This window comes from Pecten maximus, chromosome 2 (assembly GCF_902652985.1).
Source record: "Pecten maximus chromosome 2, xPecMax1.1, whole genome shotgun sequence".
Taxonomy (NCBI): Eukaryota; Metazoa; Mollusca; class Bivalvia; order Pectinida; family Pectinidae; genus Pecten; species Pecten maximus.
This window is the reverse complement of record NC_047016.1, coordinates 9,340,539-9,363,613: the sequence shown is the minus strand read 5'-3', so window position 1 is coordinate 9,363,613 and position 23,075 is coordinate 9,340,539. Positions and strand designations below refer to the sequence as shown.

At 40.4% G+C, this 23,075-nt stretch overlaps 1 protein-coding gene across 10 annotated transcripts in view; it reads right to left on the bottom strand.

The window, feature by feature from the left end:
• LOC117316602 (disabled homolog 2-interacting protein-like) overlaps positions 1-23,075 on the bottom strand; it is a 272,191-nt gene that overhangs the window by 101,918 nt on the left and 147,198 nt on the right. For 8 of the 10 annotated variants that reach the window (XM_033871308.1, XM_033871268.1, XM_033871278.1 and 5 more), the window contains one exon: positions 4,264-4,373. In XM_033871308.1, the coding sequence (XP_033727199.1) occupies positions 4,264-4,373 (110 nt within the window). Of the gene's footprint in view, positions 1-4,263; positions 4,374-5,406; positions 5,522-20,895; positions 21,302-23,075 lie in introns of those variants that run through there. The other 2 variants (XM_033871303.1, XM_033871324.1) reach the window with 2 other exon arrangements.

Below are 23,075 nucleotides of genomic sequence, written 5' to 3'. Positions count from 1 at the left end.
GAAATCAGCTTAAATGACATAAAGTAGGGGGGATACAAATCCTACGGCTATAGAAATCAGCTTAACTGACATAAAGTAGGGGGGATACAAATCCTGCGGCTATAGAAATCAGATTAAATGACATAAAGTAGGGGGGATACAAGTCCTACGGCTATAGAAAACAGATTAAATGACATAAAGTAGGGGGGATACAAATCCTACGGCTATAGAAATCAGCCTAAATGACATAAAGTTGGGGTGATACAAATCCTACGGCTATAGAAATCAGCCTAAATGACATAAAGTTGGGGTGATACAAATTCTAATAAAATATTCATTAGGTTGAATATTAACTGTATGTATTCAGACACACTTATTCATTCACATATATGTTGATAAAATCTTTGTTCTAACTGATGATTGTCTGATTGAAAACAATAAACTATTCCATTTGAAGAAGACAGAAATCAGCTGTTAATGCAGTTTTTGATGATTTCTGTTCCTATCACCGACTTTTCATATATTTTTTTCTAGATAAATTCAACAGTCAGCACAATGAAACAAATGAAGTGTGCAATGTATGTTTAACTTTGATTCATTATTACATATATGATGAAATTGTTGAATACGATCCTAACGAACGAAGTAATACTTAAAGAAAAAGAAAAACTTGATAACATGTGTTATCACTATTTCATATTGCATCTATATGCAATTCTTCAGACTTTGAACATTTTTAACAATTTTGGATAGAACATATATTTGTGTCATTTGAAAATGTCCTAAATACATAATAACAAGTCAATTCTTTAATTCACTAGAAATGAAACTCAAAATTTAAAGTAATGATCACTTGAGTGATTTAAAAGCACACATCTTTATACAGCACATAGATCATGATTTATTTCCTCTTTTCAGTGGGACCCAGAAGAAAATCTGTGATTTGGTTGATGAATTCAAATTCATGTTGGTTGTTTTAGGTTCTTTTTAAGAATGACTTAATGATATATTCTTTTACCCCACTCCAACATCTACATAGGTGAACAGGTGATAGGTAATAATGATTAAAACAACACTCTGTCCACTATGACAGATATTCCCTGGGGCCATCTAACAGGTTTACCTTTCCCCAGGTGACACATACAGGGCAGACTTTATATTCAGTATAAGTTTCAATTATTACTGCTTCAGTGACTATATCAGGGTTGATCAACAATTCAAATGATTTTTAACAGTTTTGAAATAATTCATCAATTTTATTGAATAGTGAAAGAGAAAAAAAAAATGAAATTATATGATAATACTTTATTGTCCAACCTTTTAAAGCAGTTTAACGGTAAAAAAAAACATTTCCAAAATTCTTACATTGTTACCTTATGATAAATTTTAGGGGGGGATACAATTCCTATGGGGGGGGATACTTATCCTATGGCCATTTATTGTATCCGGATACTTATCCTATGGCCAAATATTGTACCCGGATACTAATCCTATGGCCTGTTTTGGTATCCGGGTACTTATCCTATGGGGGATACAAATCCCACATGACACCGGCCTTCTATAGGCCCAACGAGGCTGTGTGATCAATACAGGCTACAACAATGGATATCAGCCTATCCATACATCATTGTTGACTGCAGTACAAATATGTTTAAATTTGACACACAAGAACAAGTTTTATTACTTTCATGACATTTTTGTAAAAATTGTGTCCCAGTAATTTTCTTGGTAAGCCATCCCATCTAAAGCGTTTATGCCCAGTGGCTTTTGGTCAACCACAGACCTGCAGACTCCGCCTGTTGTAGCCTTATAAGTAACACCCTACTACAAGGCCCTGTGGTCAGGTAAGTCTGTGGTCCACTATCAACAGGATACATGGTGTTCCTGAGGCGACACAAACACCTACACACATCATCCCAGCACACAGTCAACATGTCTTATATGGCAGGAGTAAGGTGAGGGAAGGGAGGTAACTCTCAAAACTCGCAACAGTAAATTGGAAGTTTTGGCAGTCAGAAAATTTGTAATTATCAAAACTATGTACTGCATATCTGATCATAGAAGATATCAGTCCAATCAATACTGTAAAGTCATAATATAATTACCACCTACAATTGCTATAAATGGTCTTAAAACAAGCGTAGTTAGTTAGTATAATTAAGTTTGCAAAACACAAAACCTTCAAGATTAAAAAAGAAAATTTACTATATTTCAATTCAATTTCATTAATATCAAAGTTTACTGATCTGCACTAAGGTAAAATATATCTTTGTAATGATTCTGACCTGACTTCATGTGTAGCTTATGTTATAATTCCTTTAAAGACAGGACATCTTCACCAGATAGACTCCCGACACATTGTACAGTACCCCAATACACATCCTCATGACATCTTCACCAGATAGACTCCCGACACATTGTACAGTACCGCAATACACATCCCCATGACATCTTCACCAGATAGACTCCCGACACATTGTACAGTACCCCAATACACATCCCCATGACATCTTCACCAGATAGACTCCCGACACATTGTACAGTACCCCAATACACATCCCCATGACATCTCACCAGATAGACTCCCGACACATTGTACAGTACCCCAATACACATCCTCGTGACATCTTCACCAGATAGACTCCCTACACATTGTACAGTACCCCAATACACATCCTCATGACATCTTCACCAGATAGACTCCCGACACATTGTACTGTACCCCAATACACATCCTCATGACATCTTCACCAGATAGACTCCCGACACATTGTACAGTACCCCAATACACATCCTCACGACATCTTCACCAGATAGACTCCCGACACATTGTACAGTACCCCAATACACATCCTCGTGACATCTTCACCAGATAGACTCCCTACACATTGTACAGTACCCCAATACACATCCTCATGACATCTTCACCAGATAGACTCCCGACACATTGTACTGTACCCCAATACACATCCTCATGACATCTTCACCAGATAGACTCCCGACACATTGTACATACAGTACCCCAATACACATCCCCGTGACATCTTCACCAGATAGACTCCCAACACATTGTACAGTACCCCAATACACATCCTCATGACATCTCACCAGATAGACTCCCGACACATGTACAGTACCCCAATACACATCCTCATGACATCTTCACCAGATAGACTCCCAACACATTGTACAGTACCCCAATACACATCCTCATGACATCTTCACCAGATAGACTCCCGACACATTGTACAGTATCCCAATACACATCCTCGTGACATCTTCACCAGATAGACTCCCGACACATTGTACAGTATCCCAATACACATCCTCATGACAACTTCACCAGATAGACTCCCGACACATTGTACAGTACCCCAATACACATCCTCATGACCTCTTCACCAGATAGACTCCCGACACATTGTACAGTACCCCAATACACATCCTCGTGACATCTTCACCAGATAGACTCCCGACACATTGTACAGTACCCCAATACACATCCTCGTGACATCTTCACCAGATAGACTCCAGACACATTGTACAGTACCGCAATACACATCCTCATGACATCTTCACCAGATAGACTCCCGACACATTGTACAGTACCCCAATACACATCCTCATGACATCTTCACCAGATAGACTCCCGACACATTGTACTGTACCCCAATACACATCCTTATTAACTAAGTAATTAGCAGTAATATATCACAGTAATTAGTAGTAATATATCACAGTTATTAGTAGTAATATATCACAGTAATTAGCAGTAATATATCACAGTAATTAGTAGTAATATATCACAGTAATTAGTAGTAATATATCACAGTAATTAGTAGTAATATATCGCAGTAATTAGTAGTAATATATCACAGTAATTAGCAGTAATATATCGCAGTAATAAGTAGTAATATATCACAGTAATAAGTAGTAATATATCGCAGTAATTAGTAGTAATATATCACAGTAATAAGTAGTAATATATCACAGTAATTAGTAGTAATATATCACAGTAATTAGTAGTAATATATCACAGTAATTAGTAGTAATATATCACAGTAATTAGTAGTAATATATCACATTAATTAGTAGTAATATATCACAGTAATTAGTAGTAATATATCACAGTAATTAGCAGTAATATATCACAGTAATTAGTAGTAATATATCACAGTAATTAGTAGTAATATATCACAGTAATTAGCAGTAATATATCACAGTAATTAGTAGTAATATATCAGAGTACACATCAACATAGATAACACATAGAGCTGGACTCACCGCTATTTTGGACGGTGTGGAAGTGGTATCCATGTTTTCCTCGTCCAGACCAGCAGACACCAATGGCATACTCCCTCGACGCTCATGGACTATCTTCTCATAAGAGGAGTCTGCAAATTAAAACACAGAATGAGTACTGGTATACAATGTGTGACGACTGTTATACAATGTGTGACGACTGTTATACAATGTGTGACGACTGTTATACAATGTGTGACGACTGTTATACAATGTGACCACTGTTATACAATGTGTGACGACTGTTATACAACGTGTGACGACTGTTATACAATGTGTGACCACTTATACAATGTGTGACGACTGTTATACAATGTGTGACGACTTATACAATGTGTGACGACCGTTATACAACGTGTGATGACTGTTATACAACGTGTGACGACTGTTATACAATGTGTGACCACTGTTATACAATGTGACCACTGTTATACAATGTGTGACCACTGTTATACAATGTGTGACCACTGTTATACAATGTGACCACTGTTATACAATGTGTGACCACTGTTATACAATGTGTGACCACTATTATACAATGTGACGACTGTTATACAATGTGTGACCACTATTATACAATGTGACGACTGTTATACAATGTGTGACCACTGTTATACAATGTGACCACTGTTATACAATGTGTGACCACTGTTATACAATGTGACGACTGTTATACAATGTGTGACGACTGTTATACAATGTGTGACGACTGTTATACAATGTGACCACTGTTATACAATGTGACCACTGTTATACAATGTGTGACCACTGTTATACAATGTGACCACTGTTATACAATGTGTGACCACTATTATACAATGTTTGACCACTATCATAAATGTTTGACCACTATCATACAATGTGTGACCACTATTATACAATGTTTGACCACTATCATAAATGTTTGACCACTATCATACAATGTTTGACCACTATTATACAATGTTTGACCACAGTTATACAATGTTTGATAACTGTTATACAATGTTTGACCCCTGTTAATGCAGTATATTGCCACAGATATATATTATGATATAAATTCATCTGTCAATTGTCCATCCATCCTTAAATGAAAAATACCAAACCTGCCTTGTAAATATGTGACCTCCACTCGACAGACCTTACCATGTATCCTTCTATTCGTTCTCTTTTCAAAGAACAAATAGATTTGGATCAAGTCAGTATAGTCATTCAGTGTCCGGACTCTATCCACTACAGCTGTCATACATGGCTGGTTTCCGTTTAGGAGGAGGACTTGTTAAGTGGACAACTTTAACCTCTCCTGTTGATGTGTTACATCAAGTTGAATGCTTTAAGACATCCAACAGTAATAAACTAAAACACCCATATACTGATGAATGCAGACAATCCCGTCCCACATGTACAGGGGGAAGGGGGTCATAGACAGTCCTATCCCGCAAGTACAGGGGATGGTAGACAGTCCTATCCCACAAGTACAGGGGATTGTAGATAGTCCTATCTCACAAGTACAGGGGATCATAGACAGTCCTATCCCACAAGTACAGGGGATCACAGACAGTCCTATCCCACAAGTACAGGGGATCACAGACAGTCCTATCCCACAAGTACAGGGGATCACAGACAGTCCTATCCCACAAGTACAGGGGATCACAGACAGTCCTATCCCACAAGTACAGGGGATCATAGACAGTCCTATCCCACAAGTACAGGGGATCACAGACAGTCCTATCCCACAAGTACAGGGGATCACAGACAGTCCTATCCCACAAGTACAGGGGACAGGGGATCGCAGACAGTCCTATCCCACAAGTACAGGGGATCACAGACAGTCCTATCCCACAAGTACAGGGGATCACAGACAGTCCTATCCCACAAGTACAGGGGATAGCAGACAGTCCTATCCCACAAGTACAGGGGATCGCAGACAGTCCTATCACACAAGTACAGGGGATCACAGACAGTCCTATCCCACAAGTACAGGGGACAGGGGATCGCAGACAGTCCCATCCCACAAGTACAGGGGATCACAGACAGTCCTATCCCACAAGTACAGGGGACAGGGGATCGTAGACAGTCTTATCACACAAGTACAGGGGATAGCAGACAGTCCTATCCCACAAGTACAGGGGATCGCAGACAGTCCTATCCCACAAGTACAGGGGATCACAGACAGTCCTATCCCACAAGTACAGGGGATCACAGACAGTCCTATCCCACAAGTACAGGGGACAGGGGATCGTAGACAGTCTTATCCCACAAGTACAGGGGATAGCAGACAGTCCTATCCCACAAGTACAGGGGATCATAGACAGTCCTATCCCACAAGTACAGGGGACAGGGGATCGCAGACAGTCCCATCCCACAAGTACAGGGGATAGCAGACAGGCCTATCCCACAAGTACAGGGGATCATAGACAGTCCTATCCCACAAGTACAGGGGATCACAGACAGTCCCATCCCACAAGTACAGGGGATCATAGACAGTCCTATCCCACAAGTACAGGGGATAGCAGACAGTCCTATCCCACAAGTACAGGGGATAGCAGACAGTCCTATCCCACAAGTACAGGGGATCACAGACAGTCCTATCCCACAAGTACAGGGGACAGGGGATCGTAGACAGTCCTATCCCACAAGTACAGGGGATAGCAGACAGGCCTATCACACAAGTACAGGGGATAGCAGACAGTCCTATCCCACAAGTACAGGGGATCATAGACAGTCCTATCCCACAAGTACAGGGGATCACAGACAGTCCTATCCCACAAGTACAGGGGATAGCAGACAGTCCTATCCCACAAGTACAGGGGATCACAGACAGTCCTATCCCACAAGTACAGGGGATCACAGACAGTCCTATCCCACAAGTACAGGGGATAGCAGACAGTCCTATCCCACAAGTACAGGGGATCGCAGACAGTCCTATCCCACAAGTACAGGGGATAGCAGACAGTCCTATCACACAAGTACAGGGGATCATAGACAGTCCTATCCCACAAGTACAGGGGATCACAGACAGTCCTATCACACAAGTACAGGGGATCACAGACAGTCCTATCCCACAAGTACAGGGGATCGTAGACAGTCCTATCCCACAAGTACAGGGGATAGCAGACAGTCCTATCCCACAAGTACAGGGGATCGTAGACAGTCCTATCACACAAGTACAGGGGATCACAGACAGTCCTATCCCACAAGTACAGGGGATCATAGACAGTCCTATCCCACAAGTACAGGGGATCACAGACAGTCCTATCCCACAAGTACAGGGGATAGCAGACAGTCCTATCCCACAAGTACAGGGGATCGCAGACAGTCCTATCACACAAGTACAGGGGATCACAGACAGTCCTATCCCACAAGTACAGGGGACAGGGGATCGCAGACAGTCCCATCCCACAAGTACAGGGGATCACAGACAGTCCTATCCCACAAGTACAGGGGATAGCAGACAGTCCTATCACACAAGTACAGGGGATGCCAGACAGTCCTATCCCACAAGTACAGGGGATCGTAGACAGTCCTATCACACAAGTACAGGGGATCGTAGACAGTCCTATCCCACATGTACAGGGGATAGCAGACAGTCCTATCCCACAAGTACAGGGGATAGCAGACAGTCCTATCCCACAAGTACAGGGGATCGTAGACAGTCTTATCCCACAAGTACAGGGGATCACAGACAGTCCTATCCCACAAGTACAGGGGATAGCAGACAGTCCTATCCCACAAGTACAGGGGATAGCAGACAGTCCTATCCCACAAGTACAGGGGATCGCAGACAGTCCTATCCCACAAGTACAGGGGATAGCAGACAGTCCTATCCCACAAGTACAGGGGATCATAGACAGTCCTATCCCACAAGTACAGGGGATAGCAGACAGTCCTATCCCACAAGTACAGGGGATCGCAGACAGTCCTATCCCACAAGTACAGGGGATTGTAGATAGTCCTATCCCACAAGTACAGGGGATCACAGACAGTCCTATCCCACAAGTACAGGGGACAGGGGATCGTAGACAGTCCTATCCCACAAGTACAGGGGATAGCAGACAGGCCTATCCCACAAGTACAGGGGATCGTAGACAGTCCTATCCCACAAGTACAGGGGATCGTAGACAGTCCTATCCCACAAGTACAGGGGATAGCAGACAGGCCTATCCCACAAGTACAGGGGATCGCAGACAGTCCTATCCCACAAGTACAGGGGACAGGGGATCGTAGACAGTCCTATCCCACAAGTACAGGGGACAGGGGATCGTAGACAGTCCTATCCCACAAGTACAGGGGATAGCAGACAGTCCTATCCCACAAGTACAGGGGATCGCAGACAGTCCTATCCCACAAGTACAGGGGATCACAGACAGTCCTATCCCACAAGTACAGGGGACAGGGGATCGTAGACAGTCCTATCCCACAAGTACAGGGGACAGGGGATCGTAGACAGTCCTATCCCACAAGTACAGGGGATAGCAGACAGTCCTATCCCACAAGTACAGGGGATTGTAGATAGTCCTATCCCACAAGTACAGGGGACAGGGGATCGTAGACAGTCCTATCCCACAAGTACAGGGGACAGGGGATCGTAGACAGTCCCATCCCACAAGTACAGGGGATCGCAGACAGTCCTATCCCACAAGTACAGGGGATCACAGACAGTCCTATCCCACAAGTACAGGGGATCGTAGACAGTCTTATCCCACAAGTACAGGGGACAGGGGATCGTAGACAGTCCTATCCCACAAGTACAGGGGATAGCAGACAGGCCTATCCCACAAGTACAGGGGATCACAGACAGGCCTTTCCCACAAGTACACCCAACAGTCACATACCAACACAGCTGTGCAGGGGATTGAGATAGTCCTGTCTCAACATCAAATTTAATCAAAACAAACATGAAAATGTTTATGACTGGACTATAGACTTTCCACAAACTATCTGTACCATATTGGTGACCTCTGTTACAACAGACATCAAACAGTTTAAAGAAGATTCTCTCTCTAACACAGATATTAGACACAATTATGTTAACACAGGAACTGTTTATTCCTGATGAACTCTGTGTTGACATTACCCCTCTAACTTCCACCACATTGTAAACTGAGAAACAGTACAATAACGGTACAATCAGATATTTACCCAGGAGGATGTGAGTATAAAGGGAGATTATCAGAGTTGACAAACATCAATACAACATTGGGACGGGGAAGCCCCCAGACAGGTGTGAATGGTCCCACTACACCTGTAGGATCCAGTGTCTGTTTCTAAACAAACATCGCACAGACTATACTGTTGACTCCTCACTTATCTAAATCATAGATCAAACAGGTAGGCTGTATCTACCTGGGGCTTCTTGTTTACCTGTAATTAGCAGTATTGTTACCTGACAGGTGCACAGATCTACCTGATGTTCCTAAGGAACATCTCTATATTAAGAACACTGCAACATAAGGAACATCTCTGTATAAAGGTTGTCACCTCCATATAAGGAACATCTCTATATAAAGGTCGTCACCTCCATATAAGGAACATCTCTATATAAAGGTCGTCACCACCATATATATAAGGAACATCTCTGTATAAAGGTCGTCACCTCCATATAAGGAACATCTCTATATAAAGGTCGTCACCTCCATATAAGGAACATTTCTGTATAAAGGTCGTCACCTCCATATAAGGAACATCTCTGTATAAAGGTGGTCACCTCCATATAAGGAACATCTCTGTATAAAGGTGGTCACCTCCATATAAGGAACATATCTATATAAAGGTCGTCACCTCCATATAAGGAACATCTCTATATAAAGGTTGACCCTCACCATAATGAACACCTCAATGTAAGAACATATCTATAAAAGAAACACTTTCACAAAAGGAACATCTCTATACAATGATGTCCATATATTGAAAATGTGCAAATAGTTTTAATAGTGAAATGGAAGGGAAGTAACTCTTACTGTTTCAAATCAAATTTAACAAGTATGAATTGTTTATTCCATTACAGCACAGATGGTGGAACTATAAAAGTGGACAATGATTATCAACTACAAAATATCTATTGTTGATTTAAGAAGAAAGATTTTCTACTGTGGAGGATTGATGGAGAATAAAATATTGTAACATTGATACAGCACACTGGGTCAGGATACTGACAGACAAAACACTGTTATGTCTTAAAGCTGCTATATACATGAATAATGTTTATCATTTCCGGACAAGTATACAAACTACTGTGTGGTCAGGGTCTGTTAATGGAAGTATGGTCATCTTCCCCGGTGTCAGAAACTCTGTCAAATCTAAAATCTATGTAGGTTGTCCCTAACCGATCAATCTGAATTACTAAAGTTTAAAATGTATAGATCAGAAGGAACAGTTTAAAATGTGTCAATAGACACTACAAAAGAATAGCAATGTAATATAGAATGTAAGGTCCGATAACCAGACTAAGGTAAAGTATCCCTACAACAGGATCAATATCTCGTCATGTGTTCTTTTATGTTTCCTACAGAGAGAAACACAATTATGGAAGAGTGTGCCCCACTAATCCCTATCCTGTTCTTCCGATTCTCAAATATAAATTGGTTCATCTTGTCGACCATAAATTCCTCAGCGTACAGCCCTCATGTTTAATTTGATGTAAACAGATCGGACAGCTACATTGTGTTACTGTGGGAAACAGCCGGCAATGTTGTTAGTGTGTACTTGAATGAACATCAATCTGTTTCCGTAAGGTCCTTTGACATAAGATGGAGACGCAAGTAAATCCAGCATATCCCAACAAATCACATTCACAACACAAAACGCCTGATCAGGTGGCTCAATAGTAACACACAAACCTATAACATCCTAGGCAACGCCTCTCAACCTTCACAGGGGTACAACACTCAATGATATACCACCATAGGGGTACAACACTCAATGATATACCACCATAGGGGTACAACACTCAGTAATACCACCATAGGGGTACAACACTCAATGATACCACCATAGGGGTACAACACTCAATGATATACCACCATAGGGGTACAACACTCAATGATATACCACCATAGGGGTACAACACTCAGTAATACCACCATAGGGGTACAACACTCAGTAATACCACCATAGGGGTACAACACTCAATAATACCACCATAGGGGTACAACACTCTATGATATACCACCATGAATTCTCTACATCATTGATATCATTACCTTCACAACCAAATCTTAAAAAAATATGCTGTTGTTCATTTTGATGAGAGATTATATTAAATGGTTGATTTTTTTTATACTGGCTTGCTCGTGATGGATTCAGAATGAACACACCCATTCTTTTAGGGAAAGTTGATGTGCTGGCCCCTTGTTAAAATATAAATACAGGTAAGATTACACAGCAGCATGTCGTTCCAATATTCTGTCATACCTTGAGAAGAGAAGGTTTTTCTCTAAGACAGACCATAGCCCACATGTTTAATCCTACACAAGTAATGTTGACCTTGATATACTCAGCAGACAAGGGATATGATATACTGAGAAATCAACATCAGATACCCATTTTAGACTCTATCTTCTCATGTCAACTGGAAGGAGCAGACACATGAAACATTCACTAACAATACTAGCAGAGAGATTGAGGAGAAACCATTATGGACTCGGGAGAATCAGTGCAGAAATCCAGAGAAACTCGGAAAAACAGGGCAGAAATCCAGGGACACTCAGGAGAAGCAGGGCAGAAATCCATGGAAAACTTAACAGAAACAGGGCAGAAATCCAGGGAAACTCGGAGAAACATGACAGAAATCCAGGGAAACTTAGGAGAAACAGGGCAGAAGTCCAGGGACACTTGGGAGAAACAGGGCAGAAGTCCAGGGACACTTGGGAGAAACAGGGCAGAAATCTAGGGACACTTGGGAGAAACAGGGCAGAAATCTAGGGACACTTGGGAGAAACAGGGCAGAAATCTAGGGACACTTGGGAGAAACAGGGCAGAAATCTAGGGACACTTGGGAGAAACAGGGCAGAAATCAAGGGAAAAATCAAGAGAAACAGGGCAGAAATCTAGGGACACTCGGGAGAAACATGGCAGAAATCCAGGGAAACTCGGAGAAACAGGGTAGAAATTTAGGGACACTCGGGAGAAACGGCAGAAATCTAGGGACACTCGGGAGAAACACAAGAGAACATTACATTACAACAGGGGAAATCATCCTAGAACAGTCAAACTTAGTATCAATGTACCAAGCCATAAGTATACAAGAGGCCCAAAGGGCCTTAACGGTCAACTGAGATTTGAAATATTTCAGTTAATTTAATTGACCCTTTTTAGCCCCGCCCATCAGCCCCTGGGGTTCAGTCAGGGCCAACATGTGCATTCCATCAAACTGTTATCCCATGCTGATAATGTTGACCAGGTTAGAATGAGTTCCAATACAAATCCAACAAATAATAGTCAAAAATGTGATTTCCCTATATAAACTATTGTATAGTTTACCCCCTCCCCAGGGGCAAACATGAGACCCCAGGGTCATGAAATTCACAATTTTGGTAAAGCACCATAAGACCCTTCCATCTATGGAGAGTTTTTGATTCTACCAAATATGAGAGAAGAGAAGAAGATTTTTGAAATTTCAGTCAATTTGACTCTTTTTAGCCCCACTCATCAGCCCCTGGGGATCAGTCAGGGCCAATTTATGCAAAACATCAACCTGTTCTCCCATGCTGATAATGTTGACCAGATAAGAATGAATTCCAATACAAATCCAACAAATAATAGTCAAAAATGTGATTTCCCTATATAAACTATTGTAAAGTTTACCCCCTCCCAAGGGGCGAACATGAGACCCCAGGGTCATGAAATTCACAATTTTGGTAAAGCACCATAAGACCCTTCCATCTATGGAGAGTTTTTGATCCTACCAAATATCCATGTACGATACGACTATTTTAACTTGTCAACCCTGCCTAATTGCTTATATACACTGTATATGTATTCCTATCGTGTTGGATTAAAATACTGACTATGAATTTATAAATAGTCGTCAAGGTAGCCGCCATGTTATTGTATCCTACAGTGAGAACACCTCAGCCTGTTGGATCTGTACCTCTTTCTGAACCCATTAATTAGTCACAGCTCATTACAGCCTATCCACAAACTCTAATAAAATTTCATGGCTTAATAATATTTTACTGCCATCATTTGTACCTTTTCCATTCTCCAAATCCTTAATGTCAATCCAATAATTGTGTTTAAAAATTCAACATAATTTGAGACATGTTGAACAGTCCCAATCAATAATCTGACAAAAGGGACAAAAATATGAAACATTAATGATTATTTTAATGTTTCAGTCACAATGACATGGTAGTCTAGCACGAGGCCCGATTAGGGGTTAACATTGTTGTACATCAGGCAGATACAGAGTGACTTCCTAATCTACAGTCAGACTACATACCAGTATCTAAAACCAAAGTCAGTAGCTGACCTTTATATACAGGTATTACTACCTCAATATACAGGTATAACAGCCTTCATATACAGGTTTTACTGACCTTTATACAAACATATTGCTGACCTCCATATACAGGTACAGATGACCTTTATACAAAGGTATTGCTGACCTCCATATACAGGTATTACTACCTTCATATACAGGTATTACTACCTTCATATACAGGTTTTGCTGACCTTCATATACAGGTATTGCTGACCTTTATATACAGGTTTTACTGACCTTTACATGCTGGTAGTGCTGCATGACCTTATATACAGGTATTGCTGACCTTGATATACAGGTATCCATGACATTTATACAGGTACAAGGAATTCTTATGTTTTAATGAATGACATGATTTTCTTCTCTTATTAAAGGTGACCATTTATAGAATTTAAAAGTAAATGCCTTTAAAGTAATACAATTATTTTTGTTGTTTTGACCTCTTATGGTAAACCATTCAATAGCTTTTGTCATGTTCTCCTCCAATTTCAAATCTGAAATATTGACAAGTATGGTATATGAAAGGGCGATATGATTGTATCCCATGTAAGTAGGTGGTTTTGATGGTGGTATGTCGTACACTATATTAAGATTGACGAAATAGGCTTGATGACCAGCTTAGGTGTATTTATCACACCTGTCCATACTCGGACCTGTCCATACTCGGACTAGATTATCACACCAGTCCATACTCGGACTAGATTATCACACCTGTCCATACTCGGACCAGATTACCACACCTGTCCATACTCGGACTAGATTATCACACCTGTCCATACTCGGACTAGATTATCACACCTGTCCATACTCGGACCAGATAACCACACCTGTCCATACTCGGACCAGAATGGTACCCATCGGGCCCTATATTGATCATGTTAGGACACAAATGACAGACAGCCGACCTCACACATCTGAATTATTGATGCCGATATCAAGTTACATTGAACTAATCTATAATAGGTTTTTATCTTATATGTTACTTTTTAAATATGCTATTCCCAGGTAAACCTTTGACACGATGACAACCCCTGTAACAGCGATCCTGGTCTAAAGGAGGATACATCCTAGCTTGGTCTGTCCTACTGGTTGTGTTAATATGGTAGCATTCTTTATCAAATTATCAAAAACTAAGATGTCGAGTCATTGGTCTCTGGTCAGCCGATGTACAGATTCGTCCCTATATTCCTCCAGTAGATGAGTGGACCACCAAGTCAAGGATGGGACGCCTCTCCTTATTGTCAGTAGATGACCAAAACCACAAACCCCACCCTCTCCTGTTATGTCATCCTTATTGTCAGTAGATGACCAAAGCCACAAGTCCCACCCTCTCCTGTTATGGTAGCACACTACAGTAGGACAGGCTGGCCATGGGCGATTTTTTTATTAAGCAAATAACTCCTGTATTATGATATGCATAAAAAATGAAAAAATAAATGTACACTATAATTGGTATATTCAGTATGAAGTAGTACAAACAGGCTTCACATTTGTTAAAACAACAAGAGGCCCATGGGGCCTGTATCGCTCACCTGGTTGGATTAGACCAAATGTCAAAATAATGTTCATGTTCAATTCGTTTATTTGTCAATCTCAAACAACACTATATATGGTTATGGTGTGGAGATCCAAACTGCATTAAAGAAATAACGAAGTCTAGACTCTCTATGGGTCTGAAAGACCTCAAGAATTGTTTTTAGAACATCCATTCATAACTTTATGACTAGTAGCGATTTAAAGGAATTACCTCTATTTACCCTATGGGGCCCCGTCCCTTTGGCCCCTCAGGGGTCAGAGTCACCATTTATGCAAAATCTGTTCCCCTTCCCCCAAGGATGTTTTTGACCAAATTGGGTTCAAATCCATTAATAACTTTATGACAAGTAGCGATTTAAAGGAATTACCTCAATTTACCCTATGGGGCCCCGCCCATTTGTCCCCTCAGGGGTCAGTCACCATTTGTGCAAAATCAGTTCCCCTTCTCCCAAGGATGTTTCTAACTAAATTGGGTTCAAATCCATTCATAACTTTTTGACTAGTGGCGATTTGAAGGAATTACCTCTATTTTCCCTATGGGGCCCCGCCCCTTTGGCCCCTCAGGGGTCAGAGTCACCATTTATGCAAATTCTGTTCCCCTTCCCCTAATTATGTTTCTGACCAAATTGGGTTCAAATCCATTCATAACTTTATGACTAGTAGCGATTTAAAGGAATTACCTCTATTTCCCCTATTGGGCCCCGCCCCTTTGGCCCCTTAGGGGTCAGTCACCTTTATGCAAAATCTGTTCCCCTTCCTCCAAGAATGTTTCTGACCAACCAAATCCATTCATAACTTTATGACTAGTAGCGATTTGATGGAATTACTTCTATTTCCCTATTAGGCCATGCCCTTTTGGCCCCTTGGGGGTCAGAGTCACCGTTTATGCAAAATCTGTTCCCCTTCTCCAAAGGATGTTTCTGACTAAATTTGGTTCAAATCCATTCATAACTTTATGACTAGTAGCGATTTAAAGGAATTGCCTCAATTTCCCCTATTGGGCCCCGCCCCTCAGGCCCCTTGGGGGTCAGAGTCACCATTCATGCAAAATCTGATCCCCTTCCGCCAAGGATGTTTCTGACCAAATTTGGTCAAAATCCAATAAGAACTTTTTGACTAGTAGTGATTTGAAGCAAATGTTGACGGACGGATGACGGACGCCGCACCATGGCATAAGCTCACCGGACCTTCGGTCCAGGTGAGCTAAAAATTAATAAATTGGTTCCGGATTTTAAATTTCCGGATTTTCCGAAAGTGTGTTTACACAGGAAATTTAGTTTTGCCTACAGCGAAAAATGGAAGCCCATGGAAAAGGTAAGATAGCAGAAAAAACTTAATTTACAACATATGTCAAAACAATTATTAATTCTGTCTTTGGGATATAGATATTTAATTTCAAATAGGTTTCAGAAAAAAATTTGTGTAGAGAATTGTGTCATTTTGGGTCAAATATAATATTTTGCAATTTTTGAGCATTTTTTAAGCTGTTACCATGGTATTCACAGTTCTAAAAATCACAGAAAATATAAGTTTACTTATCCTTCAGAGCTGTATTAAAATTGCAAATTTTGTACAGATTACAAATATCTATACTTTATTAGAGGTAATATGTAGGGTTAACTGGCAATGTTTACATATATCTAAAACATGTGCCATATTTTTCTGTTATGTCATCCTTTTTGTCAGTAGATGACCAAAACCACAAACCCCACCCTCTCCTGTTATGTCATCCTTATTGTCAGTAGATGACCAAAACCACAAACCCCACCCTCTCCTGTTATGTCATCCTTATTGTCAGTAGATGACCAAAACCACAAACCCCACCCTCTCCTGTTATGTCATCCTTATTGTCAGTAGATGACCAAAACCACAAACCCCACCCTCTCCTTCTGTTATGTCATCCTTATTGTCAGTAGATGACCAAAACCACAAACCCCACCCTCTCCTTCTGTCATACTCTTAGTCATAAAACTAAAATCCCAATAACATCAATATGCTGACATAAAAGAAATACTGATAACAGATAATAGAGAGTAAATCGGTTGTAGACGAAGACCACTGCAGGTTTATCATCAACGGTGCATACATATTGATTGTTAGAAATGACTTCAAACCTCTAGGAAACACTGCTAACCAATCTTCCAGTTACAGGGTTTAGAATGATGATGTATGGCAGTTGTGTAATTGCTAGTCAATAGTTGGGTAATTCTCGTACCATATCTCACAGGAACCTTGGAACTGTCTCCCTTACACAAACTTTAGAATCATCTCCCTCACAGAAACCTTAGAATCATCTCTCTCACAGAAACCTTAGAATCATCTCTCTCACAGAAACCTTAGAATCATCTCCCTCACAGAAACCTTAGAATCATCTCCCTCACAGAAACCTTAGAATCATCTCCCTCACAGAAACCCTAGACTCATCTCTCTCACAGAAACCTTAGACTCATCTCCCTTACAGAAACCCTAGAATCATCTCCCTCACAGGAACATTAGAATCATCTCCCTCACAGAAACCTTAGAAGCATCTCCCTCACAGAAACCTTAGAATCATCTCCCTCACAGAAACCTTAGACTCATCTCCCTTACAGAAACCCTAGAATCATCTCCCTCACAGAAACCTTAGAATCATCTCCCTCACAGAAACCCTAGACTCATCTCTCTCACAGAAACCTTAGACTCATCTCCCTTACAGAAACCCTAGAATCATCTCCCTCACAGGAACATTAGAATCATCTCCCTCACAGAAACCTTAGAAGCATCTCCCTCACAGAAACCTTAGAATCATCTCCCTCACAGAAACCTTAGACTCATCTCCCTTACAGAAACCCTAGAATCATCTCCCTCACAGGAACATTAGAATCATCTCCCTCACAGAAACCTTAGAAGCATCTCCCTCACAGAAACCTTAGAATTATCTCCCTCACAGAAACCTTAGAATCATCTCCCTTACAGAAACCCTAGAATCTCCCTCACAAAACCTTAGAATCATCTCTCTCACAGAAACCTTAGATTTATCTCCCTCACAGAAACCTTAGAATCATCTCCCTTACAGAAACCCTAGAATCTCCCTCACAAAACCTTAGAATCATCTCTCTCACAGAAACCTTAGAATCATCTCTCTCACAGAAACCTTAAAATCATCTCTCTCACAGAAACCTTAGAATCATCTCCCTCACAGAAACCTTAGAATCATCTCTCTCACAGAAACCTTAAAAACATCTCTCTCACAGAAACCTTAAAATCATCTACCTCACAGAAACAATAGAATCATCTCTCACACAGAAACCTTCAAATCATCTCTCTCACAGAAACCTTAGACTCATCTCCCTCACAGAAACAATAGAATCATCTCCCTCACAGAAACCTCAGAATCATCTCCCTCACAGAAACAAAAGAATCATCTCCCTCACAGAAACAATAGAATCATCTCTCTCACAGGAACCTTGGAACACTGTAGTGTATATACACACAGTTCAGTAAGACCACTATAGTATATATACACTCAGTTCACTAAGACCACAGTAGCCTTATATATACAGACAGTTCAGTAAGACCACTGTGGTATATATACAGACAGTTCAGTAAGACCACTGTAGTATATAAACACACAGTTCAGTAAGACCACTGTAGAATATATACAGACAGTTCAGTAAGACCACTGTAGCATAAATACAGACAGTTCAGTAAGACCATTGTAATATATATACACACAGTTCAGTAAGACCACTGTAGTATATAAACACACAGTTCAGTAAGACCACTGTAGTATATATACACACTGTTCAGTAAGACCACTGCAGTATATAAACACACAGTTCAGTAAGACCACTGTAGTATATACACACACAGTTCAGTAAGACCACTGTAGTGTATATACAGATAGTTCAGTAAGACCACTGTAGTATATATACACACAGTTCAGTAAGACCACTGTAGTGTATATACAGACAGTTCAGTAAGACCACTGTAACATATATACAGACAGTTCAGTAAGACCACTGTAGTATATACACAGACAGTTCAGTAAGACCACTGTAGCATATATACAGACAGTTCAGTAGGACCACTGTAGCATATAAACACACAGTTCAGTAAGACCACGATGGTATATATACAGACAGTTCAGTAAGACCACTGTAGTATATATACACACAATTCAGTAAGACCACTGTGGTATATATACAGACAGTTCAGTAAGACCACTGTAGTATATGTACACACAGTTCAGTAAGACCACTGTAGTATATATACACACAGTTCAGTAAGCCCACTGTAGTGTATATACAGATAGTTCAGTAAGACCACTGTAGCCTTATATATAAACACACAGTTCAGTGAGACCACTGTAGCATATAGACAGACAGTTCAGTAAGACCACTGTAGTATATATACACAGACAGTTCAGTAAGACCACTGTAGCATATATACAGACAGTTCAGTAGGACCACTGTAGTATATATACACACAATTCAGTAAGACCACTGTGGTATATATACAGACAGTTCAGTAGGACCACTGTAGCATATAAACACACAGTTCAGTAAGACCACTGTGGTATATATACAGACAGTTCAGTAGGACCACTGTAACATATATACAGACAGTTCAGTAAGACCACTGTAGTATATATACACACAATTCAGTAAGACCACTGTGGTATATATACAGACAGTTCAGTAAGACCACTGTAGTATATGTACACACAGTTCAGTAAGACCACTGTAGTATATATACACACAGTTCAGTAAGACCACTGTAGCATATATACAGACAGTTCAGTAGGACCACTGTAGCATATAAACACACAGTTCAGTAAGACCACTGTGGTATATATACAGATAGTTCAGTAAGACCACTGTAACATATATACAGACAGTTCAGTAAGACCACTGTAGCCTTATATATAGACAGTTCAGTAAGACCACTGTAGCCTTATATATAGACAGTTCAGTAAGACCACTGTAGCCTTATTTGTAGACAGTTCAGTAAGACCACTGTAGCCTTATTTGTAGACAGTTCAGTAAGACCACTGTAGTATATGTACACACAGTTCAGTAAGACCACTGTAGTATATATACACACAGTTCAGTAAGACCACTGTAGCATATATACAGACAGTTCAGTAGGACCACTGTAGCATATAAACACACAGTTCAGTAAGACCACTGTGGTATATATACAGACAGTTCAGTAAGACCACTGTAACATATATACAGACAGTTCAGTAAGACCACTGTAGCCTTATATATAGACAGTTCAGTAAGACCACTGTAGCCTTATTTGTAGACAGTTCAGTAAGACCACTGTAGCCTTATTTGTAGACAGTTCAGTAAGACCACTGTAGCCTTATTTGTAGACTGTTCAGTAAGACCACTGTAACCTTATTTGTAGACAGTTCAGTAAGACTACTGTAGCCTTATTTATAGACAGTTCAGTAAGACTACTGTAGCCTTATTTATAAATAGTTCAGTAAGACCACTGTAGCCTTATTTATAGACAGTTCAGTAAGAATGTTGTGTATTTATGTATCTAAATTAGCCACACATATATATATCTCAACAACTTAATATGTTCAGATGATGGTAAGTATCTCACTTGTTCAATATACTTACTGTCCTGGTCATTGTCTATATCAGGACTGTCCAGTAAATTACACGGACTGTCCAGTCGGCAGTCAGAACTGGACAACAGAGAGCGCTGGTCACTCCCAGAGGAAGGGTCACACCCTCCGGTCAATATGCTGGCCCTTTTGAGGAATGTCATATTACCGGAGCAGGGGTTTAGAGCGAGCCTTATAACAGTCATCTTTACACGTAAAACAGCTACAGAAACAGTCCATGGCTGTGTTCTACATAATCACATCATAACAGTCAATTTTCCTTTCACGGTGAAACAGTCACTTCATGCTTCGCATCCAAATCATCCGTTTTTGTTTCATGCCTGTTGATTCTGTTGTACCCACAGAATAAGTTTATGTTGGAGGTTATGAACTGGTAAGCCAGTGTATTAGGCAGTCTGTACTTCCATCGATCCTAAACAGCTTTAGATATTGTGGTCAACATAATCCTCGTAAATCTTATAAGAACATTGCTTCAAAATAGTTTTATAAGATTACATTATAAAATAAATCATACTCCAGACTTTAAAATGGCACCGTATTTTGACTGCTATTACAACAGATTTATAAATACACCAAAAATGTTTTTGTTGATGTTGTAAATAACCATTACAGAGGTTAAAAGATCCTAATGTACAGGTAAAGGTGTAGACCTCACACTACAACTCCTGGTCACACCAAGTGACAATAGTTATGTCTCCATACTTCTGACATTATCCTTCAAAAGAATCTGTTCGGGTGGGTTGAAACATTTGATTTGTCAATAAGTACACAAAACTATCCTCTCATATTTGTTATAAATTAACCACGGTTCATTCCCAGAGAAAATGGCCAATCCTAGGATCAATAAGGAAAAGGCCATAAAAAATATCTGCGCTCACATATCGACACAGCTATGCAGAAGTGTGGGTAGTTAATTGTAGAGAAACTAGGCACTCCATATCGGAACCTCTACTGGTTGTAAACAGGGCTATCTCTACTTATTTATCATTTTAACAAGTTTCATTCCTTTGATTATAAGATGCTGCAGTCATGTTTTGTCCTCGATGTTCGGTAAAATAAGTATGTCCTGATGTCTATCCCAAAGCCTCACCAATCTAAGGAGGTGTATCGCCCGTTACGTCAAGTACATGAAAACAGGTTTCTTTTGAAGACAGTACAATCCTGGTATCCATGGCAATGCACCATGTACATAAATGCCTTGCTGAACTGCACTAGACACCTCACCTTCCTGAAGATGTGACACTGTAGCTCTCAATATTTAACTCCTAAAATTGTGCACTAGGATAATACAGGTATTTCTCATAACGCGCCTGTCACATCACCACAAGATGGCACCTCTGTCACTACAGGTCTAGATCTGCTGCCGCATTCTTACAAAAACTTCTCTCTGCAGGTTCGTGACGTAGGTGTAGCATGTTAAAACTTAATTTTTCTTCTCCACGAAATGTAAGCATCGTGTTGGAGGAGCATGTTTTCAAGTAGTATATGCAATGTGGTGAGAATGCCGAAATACACTGTTACAGCTTCATATAGGACCACAAAGCATTCTGCCAATAAAATGGCAGCAGGCGAAATCCTGAGTAATAGCTCACTAAATACAATATCACAAGGTAAGTGGCTTGGATAGATGTAAAAGTTGATACCTTCTGTGTTAACGCACAAGTCTAACTGTCCATCACAACTATAACATACAGTACCTACACATGAAAAAGGACTCCAACACACACGATCAAATGGTTCCTATACTCCCTGATATGTTTTAAGTAATTTTGATGATGGTTCTTCTGTATGACATATACTATCTCACATTACCGTTTGTTAAATACAGACCCAAATCCATCAGGTCACATTAACAGTGATAGAACTCCATCAGAATCAAACACACATTCAACCAAACAGGTCAAATCTATCCAAAATGAGAAGAATTTTGTAGAGCATTGAGAGGGAAGGAGCACCTGTATGTTGGTCTCCACACTAACACAGGTTTGTCAGATCACCTGTACGTGGGATTAATGGTACCCCGCGGACCACAGAAGACTGCGTACCATAGAAGACTGCGGTTGTTTCTACACTCCAGTCCTGCCTGTGTAAACCTCGACAGCTGACTGTCCTCTGAGATTGGGTAATCCTCTGCTTACATCCATACAATTTTTTGACCATAAAGCTATTGTG